The sequence below is a fragment of the Venustampulla echinocandica genome (genome assembly GCF_003357145.1).
Source record: "Venustampulla echinocandica strain BP 5553 chromosome Unknown scaffold_2, whole genome shotgun sequence".
NCBI lineage: Eukaryota > Fungi > Ascomycota > Leotiomycetes > Helotiales > Pleuroascaceae > Venustampulla > Venustampulla echinocandica.
This window is the reverse complement of record NW_022474207.1, coordinates 2,975-27,813: the sequence shown is the minus strand read 5'-3', so window position 1 is coordinate 27,813 and position 24,839 is coordinate 2,975. Positions and strand designations below refer to the sequence as shown.

At 46.4% G+C, this 24,839-nt stretch overlaps 9 protein-coding genes across 9 annotated transcripts; 5 read left to right on the top strand and 4 right to left on the bottom strand.

Moving 5' to 3' along the window:
* Positions 1-1,277: 1,277 nt before the first annotated feature.
* On the bottom strand, positions 1,278-2,543 carry BP5553_04371 (uncharacterized protein; the record flags this gene model as incomplete). Its single annotated transcript, XM_032012994.1, has 2 exons — positions 1,278-2,036; positions 2,313-2,543. The coding sequence occupies 2 exons, from the start codon at positions 2,541-2,543 to the stop codon at positions 1,278-1,280; spliced, it is 990 nt and encodes a 329-aa protein (XP_031869594.1).
* A 2,419-nt stretch (positions 2,544-4,962) lies between these two features.
* BP5553_04370 (uncharacterized protein) lies at positions 4,963-5,688 on the top strand (the record flags this gene model as incomplete). Its single annotated transcript, XM_032012993.1, has 2 exons — positions 4,963-4,997; positions 5,052-5,688. 2 exons carry the CDS (start codon positions 4,963-4,965, stop codon positions 5,686-5,688), a joined length of 672 nt encoding a protein of 223 aa, XP_031869593.1.
* Positions 5,689-6,193: 505 nt separating this feature from the next.
* BP5553_04369 (uncharacterized protein) lies at positions 6,194-6,493 on the top strand (the record flags this gene model as incomplete). Its single annotated transcript, XM_032012992.1, has 1 exon — positions 6,194-6,493. One exon carries the CDS (start codon positions 6,194-6,196, stop codon positions 6,491-6,493), a length of 300 nt encoding a protein of 99 aa, XP_031869592.1.
* A 1-nt stretch (position 6,494) lies between these two features.
* Positions 6,495-8,414, bottom strand: BP5553_04368 (uncharacterized protein; the record flags this gene model as incomplete). Its single annotated transcript, XM_032012991.1, has 5 exons — positions 6,495-6,564; positions 6,615-7,522; positions 7,582-7,721; positions 7,782-8,043; positions 8,109-8,414. 5 exons carry the CDS (start codon positions 8,412-8,414, stop codon positions 6,495-6,497), a joined length of 1,686 nt encoding a protein of 561 aa, XP_031869591.1.
* Positions 8,415-9,348: 934 nt separating this feature from the next.
* Positions 9,349-10,862, top strand: BP5553_04367 (uncharacterized protein; the record flags this gene model as incomplete). The annotated part of the gene is made up of 3 exons (XM_032012990.1): positions 9,349-9,636; positions 9,688-10,365; positions 10,455-10,862. The coding sequence occupies 3 exons, from the start codon at positions 9,349-9,351 to the stop codon at positions 10,860-10,862; spliced, it is 1,374 nt and encodes a 457-aa protein (XP_031869590.1).
* A 432-nt stretch (positions 10,863-11,294) lies between these two features.
* BP5553_04366 (uncharacterized protein) lies at positions 11,295-12,567 on the bottom strand (the record flags this gene model as incomplete). Its single annotated transcript, XM_032012989.1, has 4 exons — positions 11,295-11,599; positions 11,658-11,725; positions 11,797-12,263; positions 12,370-12,567. The coding sequence occupies 4 exons, from the start codon at positions 12,565-12,567 to the stop codon at positions 11,295-11,297; spliced, it is 1,038 nt and encodes a 345-aa protein (XP_031869589.1).
* Positions 12,568-14,209: 1,642 nt separating this feature from the next.
* On the top strand, positions 14,210-15,741 carry BP5553_04365 (uncharacterized protein; the record flags this gene model as incomplete). The annotated part of the gene is made up of 4 exons (XM_032012988.1): positions 14,210-14,413; positions 14,500-14,638; positions 14,692-14,800; positions 14,868-15,741. 4 exons carry the CDS (start codon positions 14,210-14,212, stop codon positions 15,739-15,741), a joined length of 1,326 nt encoding a protein of 441 aa, XP_031869588.1.
* Positions 15,742-15,903: 162 nt separating this feature from the next.
* On the bottom strand, positions 15,904-17,399 carry BP5553_04364 (uncharacterized protein; the record flags this gene model as incomplete). Its single annotated transcript, XM_032012987.1, has 4 exons — positions 15,904-16,048; positions 16,110-16,422; positions 16,475-17,190; positions 17,260-17,399. 4 exons carry the CDS (start codon positions 17,397-17,399, stop codon positions 15,904-15,906), a joined length of 1,314 nt encoding a protein of 437 aa, XP_031869587.1.
* Positions 17,400-18,601: 1,202 nt separating this feature from the next.
* BP5553_04363 (uncharacterized protein) lies at positions 18,602-20,892 on the top strand (the record flags this gene model as incomplete). The annotated part of the gene is made up of 3 exons (XM_032012986.1): positions 18,602-18,741; positions 18,808-18,908; positions 18,962-20,892. The coding sequence occupies 3 exons, from the start codon at positions 18,602-18,604 to the stop codon at positions 20,890-20,892; spliced, it is 2,172 nt and encodes a 723-aa protein (XP_031869586.1).
* Positions 20,893-24,839: the final 3,947 nt, after the last annotated feature.

Sequence of the window (24,839 nt, the reverse complement as noted above, 5' to 3'; positions counted from 1 at the left end):
AATCGACTTTTCGATGCCTGTCGACATTATTTTGATGCCTCAATAGTTCGCTGGCATCTTATTCCACCCGTCCGCCCGTTTTTCGAAGAGTATAGCTGGCCACAACGTATCATACGCGGGTTTGAGGTGATAGAAGAAATATACTATACGATCAAACGCAAGGAGCCATTAGTTTTTACAGGATCCAGAGGCATGAAAAGATTATGAGAATATATGAGGCTACGTTGGATAAAGATTTAGAGGAATGGATCTATCCCTCTTTTGTATAACGTTATAAGTACGACTATGTCGTCCCCGATTATTACTGCAACAATTTCGAAAAGCCTTGTTGAATGTATTTAGTAAGTGCAGCGGCCCGGGGGAGTGCTTGGTTTTGGGGGACTACTTTGGAGTTGTACTAAGTGTATAATAGTGGAGTTTATGCCTATGTAGCCCAGGCTTCCTCGAAACCAGATAATAAATAAAAGGACATAAATGCTGAACACTACCTAGGTATTACTAGGTACTTAGCCATTACAGTATGCTGAACTTCGTCGTTGTCGCCGAACCCGAGTATCCCTACCACGAGAACACTCTATCTTAGCTTTGAGGCAACAAGCACAAGTTGCACAGCTGTCAATGGCAGCGGTAGGCCTGCATGGGATGGCCTTGGCGATGTATTCATCACATTTCCCTCTGCAAATTTTTTGGTGGTATTCTTTTTGGTGGTTGTTTGGAAACAGCGTATCGCATTTGGTGCACAGCCAACGTTCGCGTTCTTTTCGCTCTTCCGAATTCTCTTCCAGAGAAAAGATACACGTCTCTCCTTTTCCTCGCACCGCACACAACCATTTCGCATGCCTGAGTCACAGACGTCGCCTGTTTCCGAGCATAACAGACATTTGCCAATGCATTTGTGCATGCTACTTTTCACTATGCCACAGCCATGACATTCAGCGAAATTGTAAGGGGAATCGCTTTCTGTACATTCAGTGCATGCGAGATACGGAGTAGGGGGATGTCGACAAGGTAGAGGGGGGGTGTGATCTCGGCAAACGTTACATCCCCCTGGACAGTTGTCCTCATGGGCAGACCGGGTGTAGAAGCATTGCTTCATACACCCGCATTTAGAGCATAGCCGCGCTCTGATAGAGCTTTGTACGGTGTTGTCAGTATAGTCCTCAAGAAAAAACTTACAATTGACCTTTTCCTCCCTGCAGTTCTTACATATACGTCTGGCACTCATGTGGCATTCTAAACTATGCTGCTCACAATTCTGGCATCGCCCAACGCAAGTTTTACTGTGTGAGTCTAAGGGGGCGCTGGGAAGTAAAGTGTCGTCCACAATCGCCACATTCGAAAGGATTTTGAGCGCCGTGCACCTTCCTCTTCTTTGGCTGACGAGAACTGTCTTCTTTAGCAGAGACAACCTCAGTTTGCCCATCCTTGCCTTCGCGCCCCCTCTTTGACGTAGAAGAACATGGTCCATCGAACGTAACCACAATTTGACCCCTGCGCCCAGTCGACCTACGCCAAAGAGGCTCATCGGTAATCAAGTCTCCGTATCTGATGATCATGTGGAATTTCTCTTGCAATTGCCGTTCCACTTCGGAGGCTGTGGTTGCCGCGGTGAGTCCCTTTGATCGCTTGATAATAGTGGCAGCAACGGTGACAGTTGCAACTTTCTCCTCCAGCTGTGCTAAAGTGATGAACAAATTATCCAGATTTCCAGCCTCTAGCGGATCTTGAGCCTCGACTTCGGTTAAAACGTCTTCATCCAGATCAAGTATTTGCGCTGGGTCGGGATCTTGGTAGTGTCGTGCAAGGTCCCAGAGCGGCCAATCCAACTCGCTCACGTAGCCGTATTGGAGGCTACGGATTTGGCGACAGAGAATTGCACGTAGCCATTCTTTGATCCAGACAGAACTTAATGCATCGTCATTGAAGGTGCCATTGCTGCGTTCTACGAAAAGGAGCCGTATCTTCGCTTTGACGTGAGGGACGAGACTCCGCGCTATCGTGACGGGAGTGAGAGAGAACTCCAAGTTCAGCTCCGACTATCCATTGATGAATCCAACCAGTTCTTGTGCGCAATCCTACAGTACGCCACAGTTGACTTTATTAAAGTAGTTAAGCATCTACTTAGGTATGTTGTGATGTAGCCAATGATGGCAAGTGGTGAGGATACGCCGGGCGTATGTCTGTCAGGATAGTATTGTTAGCACAAGCCATTTGTAAGATGCGCAATGGATGACAGCTCCTCGGAGATACTCAACACCATTCCATTTTAGGATTTCGGCATAAATACGTCGCATCAAGGGATGGCGTCTTACAGGATCTGAACCCACATGGCTTCCAAGGAGTTGTGATGCGACGTCCGCATCAGCATGCAAGTATAGCTCCTTGTTGTTCCGGAAATGCTCGACCAGATATTTGACAATGGCACTCTCCGAGTCTACTTGCATCCCCCCCCCCCCCCGGGTATTGAGAAGTGGGGATCGAAATGCTGAAAGCATGGCGAGACTTTGTTCAACCCCTTCCAAACTCCTGGTCGAAGCGGGCATGCTGCTGCTACTCCGTCGCGTATCCGACTCGAGAGCTCGCGGCTCTGCACTTTCAGTTATTTTTTATTATTATTTCTCTTGTAGTGTATTGTATACTGTCCCGCCCCCTCTGGCCCGTTGCCGTATTCCTAGAAATAGCTACTATAACATCTACGTATCTTCGTGTACGATCCGAACAGGAGCTGTAAGGAGACAGAAAGAATCAAGGGGGCACGGGCCGGATAAGTCATGTGATTGAAATTTCGTCGGGACCACTCCGGCATCATATAAGCGACGTTTTCCAGTAGCATACTTCGTATTGGAAGAGAACAAGATATATAGATATAGATATAGATAGATGAGCAGCTTGGTAAGATTGCAGAAGAAACGATGGAATTTGCGGTGCAAACTCCCTGTCAACACGTCTTCGGACACCTGTGTATAGAGAAATGGCTCAAGGACTCTCCCACTTGTCCAGTCTGCCGTCGGAATGTTGATCTGCAAACGTGGGAGATCCTTGAAGGATTTTATACACAGGCAACAGCATTGCCTTGGTGGGTATCGGCGATTAAAGACGTGTACGGCGAGTTAGCTGATGATATTGTTTAATTAAAGGGCAATATGTTTGGTAGGTTGGCTACGTGGAGTACGCCCAGAAGATTTTAGTAGCTATTGCTTCCAGTTGATCGCAGATATAGAGACCGAGGTATAGAGACATCAGTGAATTCTACTCGGCCCTAATTGTAGATTGAAAAAGAAACTTATGGAATTCTTTATAACCTTATAGGTTTCCACATTTAATTTTATTTACACTCCCGAGGACTTTTCCATGCCCACAGCTAGCTTCGACAAGTATCCTGTATAGCCCTAACATATAAACAGGTAAGGGAATCCGCCATTGAATTTTACATAGTTTATATATAAACCTGCTTAGTGGGCCACTTCTTCTTGTGTTGTAAATCAGTTTCCGTCTTTAAGGTTAGCTAGACTTCCTTTGCCTGGGAATCGCGGTCTTATATTTATTGTTAATTCAAGACTTAAAAAGATATCCTAAATAAATGCAACATATGTTTTTACCCTGGACCTTGCGTGTAATGACCATGCAAGTTATAGTAGGGAGGAGAGAACAGACGGAGCCCATTTTCATAGTTTCTAGTGCATCCCATTTGAGACCATTGACCCAAATAAGAAATAAACGAGAAACATACCAGTTGTATATATGTAGTTCGTAAAGATACATGAACGCAATCATCATATAAAATGAAAGGAAGAATCGAGTATTGAGGTTCTTTGTTCACTCGCCTTAGGTGAATTACCTATACTTACCTGATGTAATCAATACAGGTGACTAAGATCGCTAGATTCCTTATCTAGCGTTCCTACTAGAAGTTAATATTTTAGGGGTAATGTATTTTTAAGTATACAAAAATTGATTAAGTATTAATTAGTACTTGTGGCTCTATATATACACTCTGAAAACTTTAGAATCGACTATAAAAATTATTAGTTGCGTTACAGAATTGTAACAAACTCGATTTGAGGGCAAGGTTGGCTCAGTTATGGCAAATAAGATATGACTACTTAGTACCCGCTCTCGCGATAAGTACTAGAACTATTAAAGCGACGTCCGAGATTTTCTATTCTCGAAGTCTATACTCTTGAAATTTTTTAGAATCCCCAAATATTTCAAATATAGCGAGCGACACTTTGAGGGTACTTAATAACTTTAATTTTACAATGCTGCAGCAAGTTTCGTGCCGCACAACCCTTGACTGTGGAAATCGAATGGTGGCCAAAGCTGCTAGGAAAGGAAATGCCTCGGGGAATTTGAGCTGACACAGCCCAAAGCAATTGAGGACGGTCATTCTAGACGGGCCAAATCACATCCAGGGGTTTCTACGGAGATTTTGTACAGAGGGCGTCGCTTGCAACGGGTCTGTGCACAGGCTCCTCCTAGAGCCCAATGGCTATGATCTCCTGGTAAGCATTAGGAGACCTAAGAACCCTGAATCTCGACAACTGATACTGTAGCAATCTGGGTCGCTGCGGCGCCCACTGTACCAGAGTTCCAGGACTTTTGGCGTGCGCCGCCCGTGTGGATCCACTGGAATAAAAAAATGTGGCTGCTGACAAGCTGAAATCCAACCCCATAACTATCCCACAGAGCTCTCCTTTCACGTTCTCTAATTTCTTTTTGAATTTATCTTTCGAGAACGCAACAAAGAAAATGATGGATTTCAGAATACATTCTAGCACGGGCAACAAAGTCATCGACGTTGTAACCCTTGTCTTGGTAGGTTCTATAGCTGTTATCTTCGGCACTCGCATCTTTATCGAGTTTCGATATTGGCTCCAGTCAGGAGGTGATGGAAGCCGTTTTCGCGGACGAGAGCCCCTAACACTGCCTTACTCGTTGTCGTGGCTAGGAGGCTTTCCAAAGATGCTAGACCCTCATGGCATGTACAAATATGCACTGTAAGTAACATGGTCTCGGAGTTTCAGCGGTTTGCCTGACAACTGGACTCAAAGGAAGATGTCTTCGCAGGGAAGACCGGTGAAGCTGCGCGTGGGCCCGGTTGGCATCTACATCCTCTTCGGCCCAAAGAGCATCAAGATGATTTTCAAGAACTCCAAGGTGCTGAGCAAAGAAGACTCGTCCTTGATGATTTTCCGAGGCTCAGGCATGACACAAGAAGACATGCAAATATTTGAGATCGACAAATCGGGACCTGGCCGTCATCAATTCGTGGAAGTTTCAGAGGAAAGGCGTGTTTGGAAACGGACCCATGATCTAAGAGGAACCCATCTCGCGAATGGACATTTAGTAAACGCTTTAACTTGCAAATTCATCGGCGAGTTCATCAGCGAGCTTGGAAAGCTCCCAATAGGTCAAGCCAAAACCTCTTCACTTTATGATTTCTTTAAGAAAGCGAGGTTCGTTGCCTCTGAAAAATCCCTTGTAGGGACTGAAATATTCAGGCTGAACCTAGACTTGGTCGAAACGTATTTGGACTACGACGACTCGTTCCTCCTCATGGCCATCGGCTTGCCGGAGATACTCTACTGGAAAGGTCATGCTGCGAGAGATCGCATGCTAAATGCGGCGAAGAAGTGGATCAAATCTGCATCGCAGAACTTCGATGGAAAGAATGTAGATGCTGGTTGAGAAGCGAATTTTGGTTCCAGCTACATGCGCGAAATGATGAAGGCTATGGACGATGTCGACATCAGCCATGATGGCCAAGCCTCGGGGTCGCTGTCGTTGATCTGGGCGTATGTTCACAGCATCTCTTCGATTAAAATTGTTAATAATGCTTAGGATCAACTCAAATGAAATCCCTTGTGCTTTTTGGGTTGTTTTGGAAGCCCTAAAGCGACCAGGCTTGTACCAACGCCTTCAAGAAGAAGTCTCATCGGGCGCAAAAGAAAATAGCTTGGGTCAGCTCAACCTCGACGTCTCTAAACTTGTTGCAGACGCCCCTCTACTTACGTCGATCTATCTCGAATGCTTGAGGACGAGGGCATCTGCTAATAGACGACCTTGACTGCGATGGGTATGTCCTCAAGAAAGGAAATTACATCATAAGCCCTCTTGGCTGCCTAATTTTAGCCCTGTGTGGGACGTTCCAGGCCCTCCTGCCCATGAGTTCTGGCCTGAGAGATTCATCTAGATGCCTAAGCTAAGGCCATCCGATCCCGAAGAAAAATCTCAGTTCGAATCAGCTATGAGACCTGAAAGCTTATTTCCTTATGGTGGGGGCAGCGCGATCTGCAGCGGAAGGTTCTTCGCGAAGCAAGAAATTTTGGCAGCAGTTGTTCTTATTGTCCTGAAGTTTGAAATTGAGCCAAGAGGTTGGTTTACTCATCATGGAAAGAAGTCAATTCGGGAAGCAAAGCCAGATGAGGGATTCGCGGGTGCTGGAGTTTTACCACCTGACCAAGATATGCTTGTAACTTTGAGGGTGAAGTAATTCATTTATCCTGTAAGCTGAATTTATAATCTCGAGCCTTTTTCACCTGAGCATTAACAACACCTAGAAAGCTTGATCTATTGGTAATATTTAGTTCTTATTAGAAATCCAACTCTCATACAAGGCGTCGATTTCCACTTTGTATAGCGCAAGGCTCTCCCTTCTAGCCACATTCGACTTTGCCGTCCTCGCGAGCGGCTTCTGAGGATTAACTATGAGAACGAGAGATTTCTCGATCTTTACATACTCAGAACACAGGCGATTAGCCCTTTCCACCGCACTCCACAGGCTTTCGATCAAAGCCTGTTTGGCCACTTCCGTTGCTGGAAATTCAGCGTCCTCGATGAGTTCAATGATTACGAAAGGCTTCGGACGACCTTCGCCGCCGAGCAGCGTAGCGCGAATCATTGGATCCATTGTGATTTCGGCCTCCATTTTTGACGCGTAAAGGTCTTCCCCGTGGGAAAGAATGACGAGATCATCAGTACGCCCCGCATATGCCCACAAGTCAGGCTCAACAGGATGCCTATTCCACAGGTCTTTGGTAGGGAAACGGTCAAGCTCAGGGTAAACGTAAAAGACTTGTTGCCAACGTTCGTATAGTTTGTTGCGATGAATTACAAGCTCGTATAATTCCTTGGTCTGTTGTTCAAATACTACTCCCATACTAGGCCGGAAACTGTAGTATTCCCAATCTGTATCATTGCGAACGCGTGGAAAGTATGGACCGGCTTCTGTACTTCCAATTGCAGGCATTAGATTAACATACTTTGAGATCTTATCACCGGCTACTTTATTAAGTGGCGCGCCTGCGAAATGCACATATTTCAGCTTCCGCACACGACCTAGCATATCTTGGTCTTTGCAGAGATCTTCAAGGAGCGATGGTGGTAACATAGCTCCTGCAACATTACCATGTTGGAAAATCAGGTCTACTGTCTGGGTAGTAGCCGGGCCGGTCGATGGACCGAATACTACGATAGTTCCTAGGAAGACTGTCATTTGTAGAGTTACAGTCATTCCGATGAACTGTGAGGTTAGTCGTAAGCCTTCTTACTGAAATGTTATGAAAGGCGATTTTGACTTACGTGAAGGGTAGGCATTGGCGTATACCAGCGATCATTACTGAAATGGGTGTTTGTAGTCTCCTCATTTGCGTCTGGCATCGTTTGAGCAATATCGAGAGACGTCATCATTAAGTTGGTATAAGTGATCGGTCGAGGCAAGCCTACCAGAAAGTATGTAAGCTATACTTAACTACTCTAATTATAGAGTTTTAACTACTTACCAGTTGTCCCAGAAGTGTGGAAAACGATCCATGGATCTAGCATAGCCTCTTCCCAGGTTTTGTTGTAAGGGTATAGTTGCGATTTTGGTTGCATCCACTCTTGCAATTCCGGCACAGTTACGATTTTCATGTTTGATCCTTCTCTGACAATACTCTGGACAAGTGTAGCCATTGAAGTAGGACGTAGGTAGGCCTTGCAATCCGTGACCTTAAGTACATGTTCTTGAGCTTCTGGAGTTGCAAAAGGCGACGGTAGTAATATCTGTTCATTGTTAGTACCACGGATGAGCACGAAAAGCCCCGGCCGAAAGAATCTCCCCAGCTTACCTTTCTACCAACTTTGACAGCTGCTACAGCAAGAACAGGATATCGTATGTCCTTTGGCCCAGCATAAGCAAATGTTTCAAAATCCCCGCGGCCAGAATCGAGAATGCTATCTAGCCACCAAGCGGCATTGTTGATAGCGTTTGCGAACTCTCTGAAGGTGATGTCGACGAATCCCTCAGTGAGATCGGACTCATTTCGCGGCACGGAAGCCCATATTCTTTGCGGAGTTTCTTCTGCATAGGTATCAATCAACGAAACAATAAGTCTTCGGCCATAGCTCGTAGTAGACAGGTCGGAAAGAGCCATCTTGCTGCGCTCTGCAAAAGATTTACAGGATCTTCCGAGTCAAGATGTTGTGAGAAGTATCAATGTTCATGACGGCCTAGCTAAGATGTGAAAGGCGGGGAAACAACAAGTTTGCTCCGACCCTAGGTATTTTCTCCTGACGTTTGTCTCAAAGCCAACCGAGGGAACAGGGGTGCTGTGAGAGAACCAATACAACTAATGTTGCAAGGGGCGACATTCGTTCATGTCGAGGGGAGGCTCAGCTGGCCCGTTCCTGGACTTATCTCCGAGCTGATATATGAACGAATCTTCGGGGGTGTTGGTTGGTTGGTGGGTTGGTTGGTCGTACAGGCGAAAGGGCCGATCCAGTTCGGGGCCTGTACATTACATGTACATCCGCCTCATAATTGTGTGCCAATCTTTATGGCTTGCAGAGGACATGACCGGGATCTGGTGCCTGCGTTTGGAAGGGTTAATACTCCGAGATCTGGAAGGCGTGAGATAAGGCTGAGCTGTACGTTGCATCCACCCTGGGTTACAGGTGCTTAACCCCTCCCAGGTTGAAGTGCATCATGCGATTCATGTGCTGCATATACTATACGTGGAATCGATAGGGTCAGGATGGCAGTCAAAGAACATGCTGCTAGTACCTCCACCCTAGTAATACTCCGGTAGTTATATATTAATATTACGATGGTTGCACAAGTGGAAAATTCATCCAGCCCTAGTCATTACTACTTCCCGACATAACTAAGCCGGAGGCTCGTATAACCTCCTGACATGCAAACTGTTGGCGAACGGCGAGATTCGTGGCTTTAACATGGAGAGGCGCGACAGTCGGGTAGCCTGTATCAGATTTTTGGTCTATAATTCTATTTCTCTCACACCAACTCACTTTCCAAGAGACGTTGGAAGCAATCGTTGACCTTGGTCGATCCTCGTGGGAACACTAACCATGGGCTCAGAAAAGACTTTTGAGCCAGGTGCGACTAACGATACCAGGATTGTCCCGTTATCCAGTCCAACCTCCGGTTCAGTCGACGCAAGCAAAATAATTTCACCAGTGAATGACAGTAATGATGACGGTTGTGAGGGGAATCCGGCTATAATCAATGACGCTCCCACTATGCAAGAAGACATGAATATTGTGATCAGCGCTGCTGCCTCAATACCTGACGGAGACTTCATTGCCTGGCTCCAATGCGCTGGATCGTTTGTTTTATTTTTCAACTCCTGGGGACTGGTGAATACATTCGGTTTGTACTTTTGAAAAGGTTCCACTGTGGGGAAATAGAACAGGGCTGATGCGTTTATTATCAACAATTTAGGAGTTTACCAAAATTTTTACGAGCATTCCTTCCTTCACAAAAAATCCTCATCGGACATCTCCTGGATTGGATCAATCCAAGCATTCTTGCTCATATTTTGCGGTGTTGCAGCTGGTCCACTCTATGATCATGGATATCTTCGTGCGCTTATTATGACCGGGAGTTTTCTGGTTGTTGTTGGCATGGTTTTGACAAGCATAAGTTCGAATTACTGGCAAGTCGTTCTAACTCAAGGCATCATGGTTGGATTGGGCAATGGCTGTCTCTTTGTACCCAGTATTGCCATCTTACCATCGTACTTCTCGTCGAAAAGAGCCTTGGCCATGGGGATTGCAGCCGCAGGGAGCAGTATTGGGTGGGCAACCAGAGTGATTGCTCTTATCATGCTCGTAACTTTGATCATACCTGTAGCGGGTATGCGGATGCGCTTGAAACCCTCTAGTGCACGACGAATCTTTGAAATGGAAGCGTGGAAGGAGCCGCCATTTTCATTATTTGGATTAGGCACTTTCCTCGGCTTCATGGGTTTATATGTGCCTTTCTTCTACATTCAAATATATGCCCTTGAAAAGCGAATTGTCACCGAAGACTTAGCGTTTTACCTTCTGCCGCTACTGAACGCTGGGTCGTTTTTCGGCAGGATTGTAAGTTGATTGCAGATGCCTTTTGTCACTTCCAAATCCTATTGCTCTGTATGTCATCGAATCGCAATTGATTTTCTCGCAAACTCCAGATCCCGAATTACGTTGCCGATAAAATCGGCCCCTTCAATACTCTCATCCCGTGCTCCCTCCTCGCTGCGGTCCTCACATTTGCCTGGATCACAATTGAGCACTCGGCTGCCGGTCTTTATATTTTCTGTATCCTCTATGGATTATTCTCTGGAACATTTGTCTCGCTATCCCCCACTGTTACTGTAACGCTGTGTCCGCATATGGGTCTTGTGGGTGTGCGAATGGGCATGCTGTTTGTGCCCACGGCGGTTGGACTTCTTATTGGAAATCCAATCGCTGGGGCCGTATTGAGCAGTGGATGGGTGGGCTTGCAGTTATTTTGTGGTGCTTCGGTGTTGATTGCTACGGTGTGCATTACTATTGCGAGGGTGGCGAAAGATGGCAGCTCTATAAAAGTTCGTTCGTAACATTGAGGGATTTTAGGAAGGCTCAAGTGTTGTAATATCTAGCAAGAATAAGTTGATTTAAACTGCTCAGTCAATAAAAATAAAGTCTATATTTTATTTCCGTATTAAAAGCGCCCGAGAAACAACTTTAAAGACATCAGAGTAAACTTAAAGCTTTTAAATCCCCAGAACTTTCTCGTCGTAGCCCTCTCATCTAAAAGCAGCGCGAGGCCGCAACACCTCCTTCTCAGGCCATCAATATGTCACAGATACTGCGCCCAAGCGCACAAATATTCTCTTTTGGTAACCCACGGTATTTGCTGCGCTGGTCAAATTCGAAGATTGAACTTAGGTTAGAAAAATAAACTGACGTATACACATCATGACACTTAAATGGGTTTCACATTTCAAGCACCTAGACCATCTCTCTGCCATAAACGAAGTAATTTTACTCTAGAAGACATTCCCATTGTTCCTATCCTGTCCTTTAGAACGCGAAAGTGGACCATCCGACTCCAGCTTGGCAAACCCCTTTTGCGACTGAGATGAAGATAGAGGAATACCTCTCATACGAAAACTATCCTGATTATGATTACTGCCACTTTGTTTCGTCCGTTCCATCAAAACTTTATTGAAGAGCGCTTTGATATACGCTGGCATAAATCGGGAGAATATTGGACGGAGGGCTGGTAAGCAGGATGCTATCAGATACATGCCCGGTTCGACGACGGACCAGCCGACTAAACCGAAAGATGCCCCTAGAAGCTCCTTAGTATACGCGCAGGAATAATCAATAGGGTCGTTTTTCAGACTTACATGTGTTGTCGGTGAAAGCATCAGTTTGGAAGAATACTGTCATCCTTACACAGGATGCAATTATGCCACTAGTTTGGGTTTTATCGTAAGTTTTTGAATCTCGTCTCGTTGGGGGTTTAGAAAATTGAGGATTACGAACATGCTACCAGTCAAGAACACCAAAGTCAACCCAAATTTCTTTGCTCGCGAGACTTTCAAATGCCATACCGTTGGCAGGGGCAGGACGAGAATGACTAGATCCGTTGCGATATTTGGAACATTGACGAGTTTGTAGAACAGCGGGACATTAAAGCATTTCCCTCCTGGAGTACTCTTATCCCATTGGAATCTAACTGGTGAGCACTGGAATATCGATGCTAGGAGGAAGGCAGCCCAATTGGCAATGACAGTTGCCATTAGAATGTAAGTGACCAGTCGGGTGAATCGTGCAACGAATATTCGTAGGTAGAGGAACAGAATGGAGAGCTTTGGAAGTGCAACTGCTGCCAGGTATATCCACTCCAACGCATAAATGCACTTTGCCCATTGAACAAGTTGGTGGGGATGCTCCTTGCGCACGTACGCTGCGTGGCGCCCAACGCCAGCAACGTGCAACGTGCACCATGACTATGATAATTTTAGTATTTGATTGACAAAGGGTGAAATAATTCATGAGAAACTGACCGATGGCTAAAATACACATTCCAATATTTGCAATGAGGCCTGGAAAAACTAGGAAATCATCCCAGGCTCGTGATGATGTCGCGTCTCGTGGCTCACCCCTGATATATTGTCGTGCATAGACTCTGAGGGCCACGAAAAGGATGTTGAGGACGATAAACATCACTGAAATCCCAACAAGTGTATTCCCACTGTCTTCTTCCAGATATTCTTTCGAATAACTTGTCGAAGACGTGCCATGTGCCGACATCGTGGATTGGTCCGTTGGCGAGATTGACCTAGAGGAGTGGTAGGTAGAGTTGCAACTCTTGAGAAGGAACCCGCTGTTGGCAAATGAGAAGGCATTTTCAACCCGTCGTTAGGAAAGGACATCGCTGGATTGCAATATGGCAAACCCAAGTCGTAAGGAGGTCATTCGAAGGCTCCCAACAGGTAAGGGGGCGCCAGGAACCGGTAGACGGGCGATAGTAAATGCTTGCGGTTATTTTTGTCGAACAGCAAATCCTGCGACTAATCTCGGGAGGTGTTCACTATGTCTACATCACTTCGGTGCGAGGACAGTTCGTCAGGGCGGCTTCGAAATGTGACTTGACTGTGAGCCCCCTGTTCCTTCTCATGGCCGTGAACGCCTGCAGCCAAGACGGAGGATGGATCGATTTAGATGCAGATTGGGCATGCCAAAGGGATTCCAGAGCCCTTGGATGAAGGGTTGGCGGAAGGTGCCGTCCTGCAAGTAAAAGCTTGTACAACGTTGTAGCCCATTGGCAACGGGCCTTAGCTTGAGCTTCGATTTTCCGGTGCCACTTACGAGTACCACATAATTACTACTACTACTGTACTAGAAAATGGCGCAACTACCGGGATATTTCGTACCCAGCTATGTTTGGAGTACCGGCATTGAGGTGGATGGAGAGCCTCCAGCACCTCACAATTCTCGTGTTATGAGTAGATTTGTCCTCAAATCCGTAGGATTGCATGCCATGCATTACGAGTGGCAGCAGCCCATATCAAACGCCGCCGAAGAGAATGGCCGAGTAATGGAGGGATTGGAAACTTTCAACCCTGCTACCAGAACGTTCAGCCAATTGATAGCAAGCCATATCGGCCCAGAGGTGCGCAGTAGAAGACAATTGCACATTAGTAAACCGTGTAGTTCTGGTTTCTGCGCCTGGAATGCGATGGGTCATGAAATGGAGCTACGACCCTCACTCGGGTCCATGCATGGCCACCACGAAAATAGGCGCGCATGCCCGGCTCGCAGCCGCCCGGCTCCCCTGTGTGGTCAACTACCCTGTACTCTGGAGCATCTATGGCGTGGAGATCGCCAACGGGCGCTGCGGAGGGATAATAACTCTTGTTCTGCCAAGCACGGCCCCGCCAAATCGTGCTGAGCCACCAACTCGATTCGAGCTCAGGGGTATCCCAGAGTAGATCACGGCCAAAATCGAACTACATTGTTTTATGGGCCCTGGTAGTTGCACAAGTGATGAAACGCGGACAATTACAGTAAACAGGAAGGTCTCAAAATGCAACCCCTTCACAGTACTTACGAAAACACTCGCAAGCATCACCTCATACCCAGATCAGGTGAGGTTGGCGCAGCGTGTGATGACAATATGCAGTGCCCACGTCGTAGGTACATGTACAGTACAGTATCAAGGGACCTTGTGGGACACTGGTGCAGACGTATCGACACGTGCCAATAAAGAGACATACTTTAAGTACGTCGCACAGCATGTGATAATGTGCTAATACGGCACGGAAACAGGAGGCCCTGCGTCTTTAGGAGGCGAAACCCGACATGGGTCTGTTTAGATATTTCGGCCTTATCTCCTATGGCCTTTTCTTGATAATTTGACTGAGCTCGATATACAAACGTTACGAGCACGACCATGTCAACATCCATCTTCAGGATCACCGAGCACGTGGTTCCAGGTCAGCATATACGTGAATACCCAAATGGCACTCGCCACAGGCAAGAGGAGGTGTTGAAGCTTGCGGTCAAGCAATACACTCCACTTGACTCTGGCGGACTTGCGGATGACGACCCAAACGCTGTAACCATCATTGGCGGCCATGCAAACGGGTTCGGAAAGGTATGTCGTTCAAGTTTAGTTTGCTCTGCTAGCTTCTTGATACAACTAGTATAACTGAAGATTGATACTAAAAGTTGCCCGATTAGGAAATATATGAGCCGCTTTGGGATGATCTCTACCTTGAACTCAAGAAATATGATGTCAAGATCCGAAATATATGGATCGCCGATATGTCGCACCAAGGTGCTAGCGGGGTGCTGAATGAGGCGATACAAGGAGATGATGGTATACTAGCTTGCTTATCCTCAACTCTTTACTTGTGATTAATCGGAAGATAGCTTCATGGTTTGACCATTCGCGTGATCTATTGCAACTGATCAACCATTTCCGTGCAGAGATGCAGCGGCCTTTGGTGGGTATTGCACATAGTATGGGGTGTGCTCAGCTGTAAGTAGCTCTTCATGTTCCCTGGAAGATGGGAAGTCGGGAATGTTATTCTAATTTTATAGATCAGTGTTAATCTATCTATCATCCATCCACGTCTACTTACTTCGCTCATCCTCATCGAACCTGTCATCCAGGCAGGAGCTCCGGCTGGCCCCAACGCTGGCATGGTGTCAACCTTCCGTCCAGATTTATGGCCATCCCGCGAAGCTGCTACAGAGTCATTCCGCAAGAACAAAGTATTTCAGGCATGGGACTCTCGTGTGTTAGAGAAGTATATCACGTATTGCCTACGGGAGCTCCCAACAGCTATCTATCCAAATATCAACAGGTACATGCCTAAACAATCTTCTACTAAAACCGCCACTCGACTCCCTTCTCAAGGGGCTGTGACCCTCACTACATCCAAACACCAGGAAGCCTGGTCGTACGTGCGTCCATCCTTCCATTCACTCTCAACGCCTGCTTCGCTCTCCCATCTTCTCTCACCAGATTTAGACCCATCATCCGATGGGCTCCTCCTCTCTCACCGCGGCGAGCCGATCATTACACTGCGAAACTTGCCACATGTTCGCCCGAGTGTCCTCTATATCTTCGGCAGTAACTCACCGATGTCAACAGCAGACTTACAGACCGAGAAGCTCTCACTTACAGGTTCAGGTATTGGGGGAAGCGGGGGTACAGTAGCAGGCAACGTTCAGAAGACCGTAATAGCAGAGTCGGGGCATCTTGTAGCCTGTGAACATGTGACAGAGTGCGCGAATGCGACGGCTGAATGGCTGGCTATGAGGATGAAGATATGGAGAGAGGAGGAACAAATCCTTAAAAGATATTCATCGAGAAAGAGTAAAGATGGGAAGATGTTGGTAGCAAGCAAGGAGTGGAAAGAGTTAGTCAGGAAACCGACGTATGAGAAGCGGCCGGCAAGAGACTACAAGCTATGAATACTTGCTCTCCGACTTCTATTATTTGACTTTTGACGGATGAATTTCAAACAATTTTTCCAGATCCTGATACTTGTAACTGGTCATTGTCGTTTGAGAGTATGAAATTCTAAAATTACATGATAGTCTAGCCTACAAACTGAGAACCATCACCACCATTATTCACGAACTATTCTGTAATCTAACCTCACTGAGGTTCTCATATACCTGAGGGCTAATGTAAGAGATTAATTTAAGAGATGAATCCTTGATCGTGCCCCCGATATAAGTTTGGACACCACACGTACCCTCAAGGCGACTCGTCGAGCTATTCATATATGTCAGTAATTCATCTCCCCAGAAATATGTTTCTGAACGGGGTCACTCACAATGTATTTTTCAAAGCTCGAATAAACCCATCCGCAGCGGCCTTCTGGCCCCTCCGACTTAAATAAGTTCCAAGGCCCTGCGCAACAGCATAATCGTTCCGCCCATAATGGCGCACGGGTAGATAAATTTTCGGCACTGGAAAATCACTCCCCTGGCGAATCTCAAAATAGTACAAGATTCCCGCCGTGCGATGCCCCCGATATGTAAGATGTGCTGATTCCGACGCGCATTCGCCGGTATCAAATACCAGATTCCACAATTCCCATAAGTCGTTAAGCCCTTCATCTATCCTAGGACCGTTGAGACGTCCGCCTAAACCCATGGTAGCTCGGACGGACTCAAAGCTTGTGAGTGGCGAGCGTACGTAAACCCTTGAGACGAGACTCCGCAGGTTTCATGCAGTCGATGGCGAAGATCTCGACCTCGAGGGAAGCCGTTTTGGTGGATTGTATGAACTCGCGTAGCATAGTGAAGGCACGAAAGTTTGGCTCTTGATAGCCCGGTAAGGTTTCAATGGCCTGAATAACCACTTCAAGATTCGATTTTCCTGTATGATGCGCCTTGAAAGCTGGTAGGAAGTACGACTTCACGAGTAAGTTTGTCCCATCTAGATCAAATGCTGTAAACATTCGCGAGTTATGGGATTCCAATTGCGTCAACTTATACCCGTTATAGACACTTGATGAATCTTGACCTTCGTCAAAATTCACAAACTCCGCTGAGAAGTGGTCAAACCACTCTAGGTTCGTGCTAGGTAAGACGGCTTGGAGCCTCCGCATCAATCGAATACCAGCAAACTTGTTGAGTGGATCTTCTAACGTTCCAGCCATTTGCCCAATGGGCTCAATTGAGTACCTGACTGTAGGTTTACTATTACCAGATCCTCGCCATCCCCAATCCCACCCGATCTCCATGGGTGTGCCGTCATCAGTCATGAAACTTGGCCATTGTGGAGTGCCACTCGCTGCGATGGGTGCTGGTCCGAGTTCCGGTATGACCAGAATTGCAAAAAAGAGAAGGTGCAAGTATTGTGCTTCGGTGGTATAGTTGGCTTCACGGAGAAGTCTTGCGAATAGAGGACTGGTGGCTCGCTACCAGAAGCGGGACGACGCTGTGGATGATAAGAATATGTTGCGGATCTGATTGTACATTGCACTCGAATTTGTGAGATTGAGGCTGGTGTCGCCTTCAGACTGGGGCACAATCATATTCATCCAATCTCCGGGTCGGTGGTACTGGATGCAATTCTGGTCCCAAGCTTGCGAAACTTGTCGACTTCCTTTGGCCATGGTGTGATAAGATTGCGATGATGATGTTCTTGCGCTTTAGGACGACTGCAATAGTGCGGAGGGCAAACGAGAAGCGCTGATAAGGAAAACGGAGGAGGCCGAACCTTGATGGAAGTATTGATTTCTCAGTGATTGGAAATGGGACTAGCTTGAGGTTTAGCCTTTAATCATATTGAAGGATTATATTACTTTGGTAATCTCAGACGACATTTCTGCATATTCGCTTCAAATGCAGTTAGTATCGTCTGAGATTATAGTTGTAATTATTTATAGCAGCTCTCAAAATATTTCACCTGAGACCCGAGATCAGTCAACTTTTCTAAGTTGTTCTTCTATAGGTGGCCAAATGAAATTTACAGAAATGAGAACTATGTACTTCTGAATCTGGCCCCAAGTTTAACTTCATTAGACTGTAGAAGTTGGTGTTCGTAAGGAAAACAACCCACGAATGAGGCGCAGTTCTCATGTAGAGAATTCCTTTTGACAGGGTCGACTACTAAATAATCGAGACACTGCCACAATGGCGCTTACAGTATTGATCTGTTGGAAAAGGTCAACCGAATTTTATAACCGTATAAAATTTGACCAAAAAGAATATAATTACATGGAAATTTCTCAAAGTTCTAGTAGTTTTACCAATATTGGTAAGAGATCATGTAAATTTTTCAAAAACGAGAAGTTGTGTGACCTTGATGGTGATGCGACTTATACACAATCTTGGATTACGAATCGTATAAGCTTAATGTAGTATAAGTTGAATATAGAATAAAACATAAGCTATTATAAGTATCATGGCCTGGGTTTAAAAATAACTTGGCAGTCTCTGACTTGGCGAATAAGGCAGCCGTTTTTATTTCAAGCTACGAAGTACTGCCGAAGGAGCTGCAATCATTACTGAGATCCGTTTGACGGCAGATTTGTTGCAGGGATCAAAGCACTTGTAGCCAACAATGCCGGGATACCTCCGCACTTCCGATGTAAACTTCATGTGAGAAATCCTTGGCGAGCTGCGTAATGTTTCACAGGCAACTCTACACTAGACCGCAACTAGTCTCCCAATATAGCGCTAGAAATGGAGACAACGAACAAGATGTTGGGACTTATAGCACAGGAGGGCTCCGTTTCTGACCATAGTTTCCTGATAAGCTTTTTATACTATAGTTATTTCAAGTTAATGCGGCGTTCCCCCCACTCCGGCCAAGATGGATTCGATTACAGAATTTCACAGCTCTGTAGCTCTGCAGGAATGGGATCACCTGATTCAGAAAATCCGACCGGGGGCTGAGGCAAGTGTAATTGATGGGCGCCGGCTCACTCTAGCATCGATCGTTGCAACTGCTAGGTATGTTGCCGATAGAATATATTTTGAGCGGGTCAACTAGATTCTCAAATGCTCACGTAAATGAAGATACGGAGCTACTGCATACATTGACAGCGACACGCAGGCTCGCCTTGCTGAAAGTACAAATGCGCTTGCGAGCAGTTTGAAAGAAGGGAGGATAATATATGGTGAGTGACTTCCAAGTTCTCTGCATCAGTGCTGAAGTGTAGTGAAATTGTAGGCGTCAATACCGGGTTTGGGGGTAGTGCGGACACTCGCACACAAAAGGTTGAGGAACTCCAACGAATACTAATTCGGGAGCTCCACTATGGTATACTCTCTAGTTCAACGCCCGAAATTCATAGAAACCCAATCCAGGAATCGAAGAGTGTTGATGATGAGTCGTATATCAGAGATCTCCTGAAAAGGGGATTGCCAATGGAGGACCCAGTTGCAACAACTTGCATGCAAGAAGCGTGGGTTAGGGCCGCCATTCTCGTCCGTACAAACTCACTCGCAAGCGGCCACTCCGGTGTGCGCCCGATATTAGTTCAGAGGATGGTAGATCTCTTGACAAAGGATATCGTGCCGATGATACCAGTTCATGGTAGCATATCTGCGTCAGGGGATCTCAGCCCCTTGTCATACATCGCAGGAACGCTGCAAGGAAAGTCAACTCTTCGGGTGCGTGCTGGGGTCAGAGGCCTCGAAAAGCGTCATATCGTGACGGCAGATGTTGCGTTGGCAAACGCGGGCCTCAATCCCATCAAACTCGCTCCAAAGGAAGGACTTGCGATCGTCAATGGCACCGCAATCTCTTCAGCTATTGGTGCTCTAGCCATGCATGATTCGCACTGCCTTGCAGTTCTGTCACAGGTGCTCACGTGTATGAGTGTCGAGGCACTAAGAGGAACTAATGAGAGTTTCGATCCCTTCTTTGCTGCCGTTCGTCCACACCCTGGCCAAATCGAGTCGGCTCACAACATCTACAATTTCCTTCGCGGCTCGAAATTAATTCAACAGAATGATGGGTCCGAGGTTGGGTCCTTGCGTCAAGATCGATACTCAATCCGGACGGCTTCTCAATGGCTCGGTCCTGTACTGGAAGACCTCTTTTTAGCACACAAGCAGGTGACAATTGAGTTCAATTCTGTTACGGACAATCCTCTCATCAATAGGGAGGGTAAATCGCTCCATGGCGGGAATTTTCAGGCAAAGGCTGTCACCTCCGCCATGGAGAAGTCACGCCAAGGGGCGCAAAGCATAGGACGAATGCTCTTTACTCAATGTACTGAGCTTATCAACCCTACTACCAATCGAGGCCTTCCCCCAAATTTGGTTGCTGATGAGCCCAGCCAGTCTTTTGTCATGAAGGCGGTGGACTTGATGGTTGCTGCCCTTCTCTCCGAACTTGGCTTTCTGGCCAACCCAGTCGGTAGTCATGTCCAGACAGCTGAAATGGGTAACCAGGCGCTCAATTCACTAGCTTTAATTTCAGCACGGTACACTCATACTGCCCTCGATGTTCTCTCGAAGCTGGCAGCGGCACATCTGTTTGCTCTCTGCCAGGCTCTCGATTTACGAGCCATGCACATCAAATTCCTCGAAATGGTAGAGCCAATATTCCGCACAAACACAGTATCACTATTTGGTGAATTCATCATCTCACCCTCCGGTAAAGATGGAGCGGAGGAAACCGGGGCTAACACTTGCGTCGCACTGTGGGCCCATCTTGTCAAACTTCTCGACCAGACCACTACTATGGACTCCACCGAAAGATTCGATTCTATTGCCAATGCCCTCCAGCCGACATTATTGACTAATATGTCGCTCTCGTCGGTTGTGGCAGTCGACGTTCTTGCATTAGTGCGGTCATGGACAAGCACTACCTCTGACCTCCTCAGTGAAACGTTCTATGCCTGCCGTGACACCTACACTAAACAACCAGACGCAACACCGGTCCTCGGGGTAGCCTCTAAGTGTATGTATGTGTTCGTTCGAGGCACATTGGGTGTACCATTTTTGAGGGCGGAGCAGATTAGAAGCCCAGACCCAGAACGTGCAGTATTCCGTGAGGAAAATGGCGAAGTGGCAAACGGGACATTGGAGGTGGACAGCGCGAGCGGAAACTCAACGATTCCAACTGTAGGCTCCCTGATCACCTTGATTTAGGAAGCGACAAGAAACGGTTCGATTTTTGTACCGGTGATGGAGTGTTTGAGAGAGGCGAGGAAGACTCAGTATTGTGACGCATAGCTGTCAATGATTGAGGAGAGAAGTCGTGAGACGTGAGGAATCGTAAAAGTTAGAATCGAGGACTATGAAATTACTAATGTTCCTCTCCCAAAGGAGGAAGTAGTCAATTCAATACCACAACACCAAGACCAATGCTTTGGACACCCTGTTATTTATATTATTTATGTGACGGTGCTGGAGCGACGACCGGCACGTGCGCCCTTCCTGCTGACTGACCACATGACACGGCACGTGGTGGGTTAGCCGAAAGGGCGCACGTGCCGGGCATCGCTCCAGCACCGTCACACTCTGGCCACAGGGCATGAGGCCCTGCAGCGATGCCCTGTAGGGATGCCTATAGCGGGTGTTACGGTGGGTGGTGGGCCTGTGGTTACAGGGTATCAAGGCCTGGGGGCACGGCCTGGGGAGATGGTAGGATGGCTGGAATCCCGCTGAGTCAGCCCCACCACCACGTCAGGCAGCGGCACAGGATTCCAGGCTATGGCTCCAGGCTATGAGGCCCCGAAGCCATGCCCTGAAGCGATGCCTACAGTGGTACGCTACAGTGGGTGCAAGCCTGGAGCGAGGCCTGGGAGGGAGCCTGGACAGTAGGTCTCAGGCTGGAGCCACAGCACTGCGGCACCTGTGAGACCCCTGGGAGGAGACCTGTAGGCACGTCGCCAGGGTGTTGCTACAGGCCCTACTGTAACGGTTCGGCAATTACAACCCCACGGGTCTATAACTGCTGTGGCGTAAGGTTTCTGTTGCGTAGCAAAGTAATGCAGTGATCACTTATAATGATCACGACGATGAATTAGTCTTAGTAAGTCAAGGTTGAGATCAAGTTCATTANATTGCTTATATAGGACCTTCCTGCTCTTGGATAGCGTGGATAGCACTAGCTATCCGTTCGTAAATCGGATAAACTGGATAGTTGGATAGCCTCAACTATCCCCTCTATCCATCACCTGATTTCCCGACCTGTGATCCTACCGTCACGTAACCTCGTCACATGTCTTCATAGTTCTCTGTGGTGATGCTGCGCATTCACCCAAGCTTCAGGCTATAAAGTTGGCGTTCGTAACACTATCCCCTATGTAGCTTAGCGTAGTCCCTTAGCTTAAAGGTCATATCGAAAACATCGAACGTCGGGTATGGCCTTCTTCTTCCTTCATTATGCCACCTCTACGTAACCTTTTATATTCGAAGAAAAGATCAGAGCAAATTGCCCTGGCCGTTGAAATCGAGCGTTCCCCTAACGCTGAAGAAATGTCCCCTTGTTCTGCTTGCGCCAGGTCTGGGCGACGGTGTATTGTCGCAGACCCAGGGACTTCTACTCGTTGTTCCGAATGCGCTCGTCAAGGACGGAGCGGTTGTGACGTAGTGGCCCGAATGCCCTCACTTTCCGACTAGGCTTCTATCGAGAGGCTTAAGCGGAAACTCGATGAAGACGAGGAGGCGGCGATGGCGAAGATCCTGCGTCTTCGCAAACAAAAAAAAGGCGTTTGTTGAAAAGTGTAAGAAAATGATAGAGAGGGAGCTACGTTCTCTTGACGAGTTAGAAGTAGCCAAAACGAAAGAAAAGGACGAGAAGGAAGCGGAAGCAGCTCGTGAGGCGGAGTCGAGGTAGCTGGCTACTACGAGCGGCGGCTTAGGCGGCGACCCTTCTTTCGACCTTGGTCCCTTGCCGGGTCCTGACGACTTTGTCTAAGAGATCTTTGGTTTTGCCGGTAGAACTCCTCAAGTAACTAGCAGCAGTTGAGATGAGTCCTGGGTTCCTAGGTATTTTCCGAATGTAGGTAGTCCAACTATTTGATCAAGTATCTGACTGTGCCCCTGACTTGTCTACAGTCTAATATCTGTTCGACTTCGTACTCGGCGTTTAAGTTGACTGGTTCTATTTCGGTCACTAGCGCGAGTAGTGTACCTGGTAGTGCTAGTTCGAGGAGAGAAATATAGAAAACCGGAAAGATGTTCATTGTTTTTGGTAGAGTAAACTCGTAATTCAGACGTCTTTTGAACTTCTTAATTTTGAATAGTCCCAGCTTCTTGTAGTCTAGTTTATCGTTTAGTTATTTAGTTTTTATATTTTTTCTGAGCAAGTAAACTCTATCCCTTTCCTGTAGCGTTAACTCCTGACTACGTTTCGAATTGTAATACAGAGCGCTTTTTTCTGCAATAAACTGAAGTTCACTGCTTAGTTCTTTATATAAGTTTTTGATTTCGTCTATCTAGACTCGTGCTAACTAGTTGTCGACGTTCGTCGTCTTAGCTTCGTAATAGGCACTAACGTTGTAACTGTAATTAGCAAAGAATAGCGATACTTTCGTTGTGTCCGTGATTGCACTATTGTATGTAAATGTAGCAAGTAGGAGTAACGATACTCAGTTGTCCTATTTGTAATTAATATAACAACGTAAGTATACTTCAATTGTCTGATTCATTCTTTCTGTTCTACTATTTGTCTATACGTGGAAAGTAGTCGATAGTTTTCTTTTAACTCCTAAATAGACAGTCAAAGTAGTTCAAAACTTAGATGTGAAGAGTTTATTTTAGTCAGAGATTATTTCTTCTGGCATCCTATATCTTGCTACGACTTCTCGCAAGAAGGCGAATGTAAGTTCTTCGGTTGTACTAGATTCCAAATATAGAATAACGATCATGTACTTCGTAAACTATTCGATAATAACCAAGATTAAGTCGTATATTACTCCCGTCATTGGATCTTTGGAAAGTGGGAGTTTAATAATAAAATCCTATTAGATTGATTTCCATAGTTGTTCCAGGATAGGGGTAGTTCCCATCTTCCTGTACGGTGCGTGTCTAGCACTTTTGTTGCAGATGCAGGTGTCGCATTCTCTTATCACTTCTTTGACTAAAGTGTTGATCTTGTCAATGTGATAGTGTTACTTGATTCGCTAAAGAGTCCTGTTGATTCCTTGATGTCCGTGAGCCGGAGCTGCATAGTACTTGAGGATGAATTCCTTTGCGAATGCGTCTGGGACCTGCAGTTTCCTGTTAGTGTAGTCTGTGTGTTCCAAATCTTTCTTTTGAGCTTGGATGATTTCGTCATCCTACGGCCCTTTGGTTCTCGTGAAGGCAGCGACTTCCCTTGTGTTAGGGATAAAGTCTCCGTCTTTGTTTTTCCGGAATATAGCTACTTCCTTATAGACTTTGTCTCCTTTGTACCTAGGCTGCTTACTCAGAGCGTCGGCTCTGGGGTTGTCAATTCTCTTGACATGTTTGATTATTAAATCAAACTGAGAGAGTTCTTCTGCTTATCGTACTATTCGTCGATTGTCTAGGACTTTTGTAGTCATAAAAGTACAGAGATTCGCGTGGTCGGTACGTATAGTGATTAGAAACTTTGTACTTTGGAGATATATCTTCTAGTACTTCAAAGCTTTGACTATAGCTATAAGTTCTTTCTCATAAATGTCGTAGTTCTGCTCAGCTAGCGAGTGTTTCTCGGAATAGTAGGCTACGGGGTGTAGCTTTCCGTTCTCGTCTAGCTAGAAGTGTGTAGCGTTTACAGCGGTGTCCGAAATATCAGTTTCAACTATACTTAGCCGATCCTCGTAAAAGCTCGCTATAACAAGTTCCTGTGTGTACTTGTTTTTTAGCTCCTATATAGTTGTTCTTTCCTCTTCTCCTATAATAAATAGCGTGTCTTTTTTCGTAAAGCGCGTAAGTAGCGCGGAGATACTCGAATAGTTCCTAATGAATTGTCTTGAGAAGTTCCCGAATCCCAAGAACGATTAGATATCTTTGACGTTCTGCGGTTCAGGCCAATCTCTGATTCGTTGGATTTTCTCTGGGTCAATACTCATTTCTCCTGGTCGGATTATATAACTTAGAAACGCGGTTTCCGTGACTCCGAATTC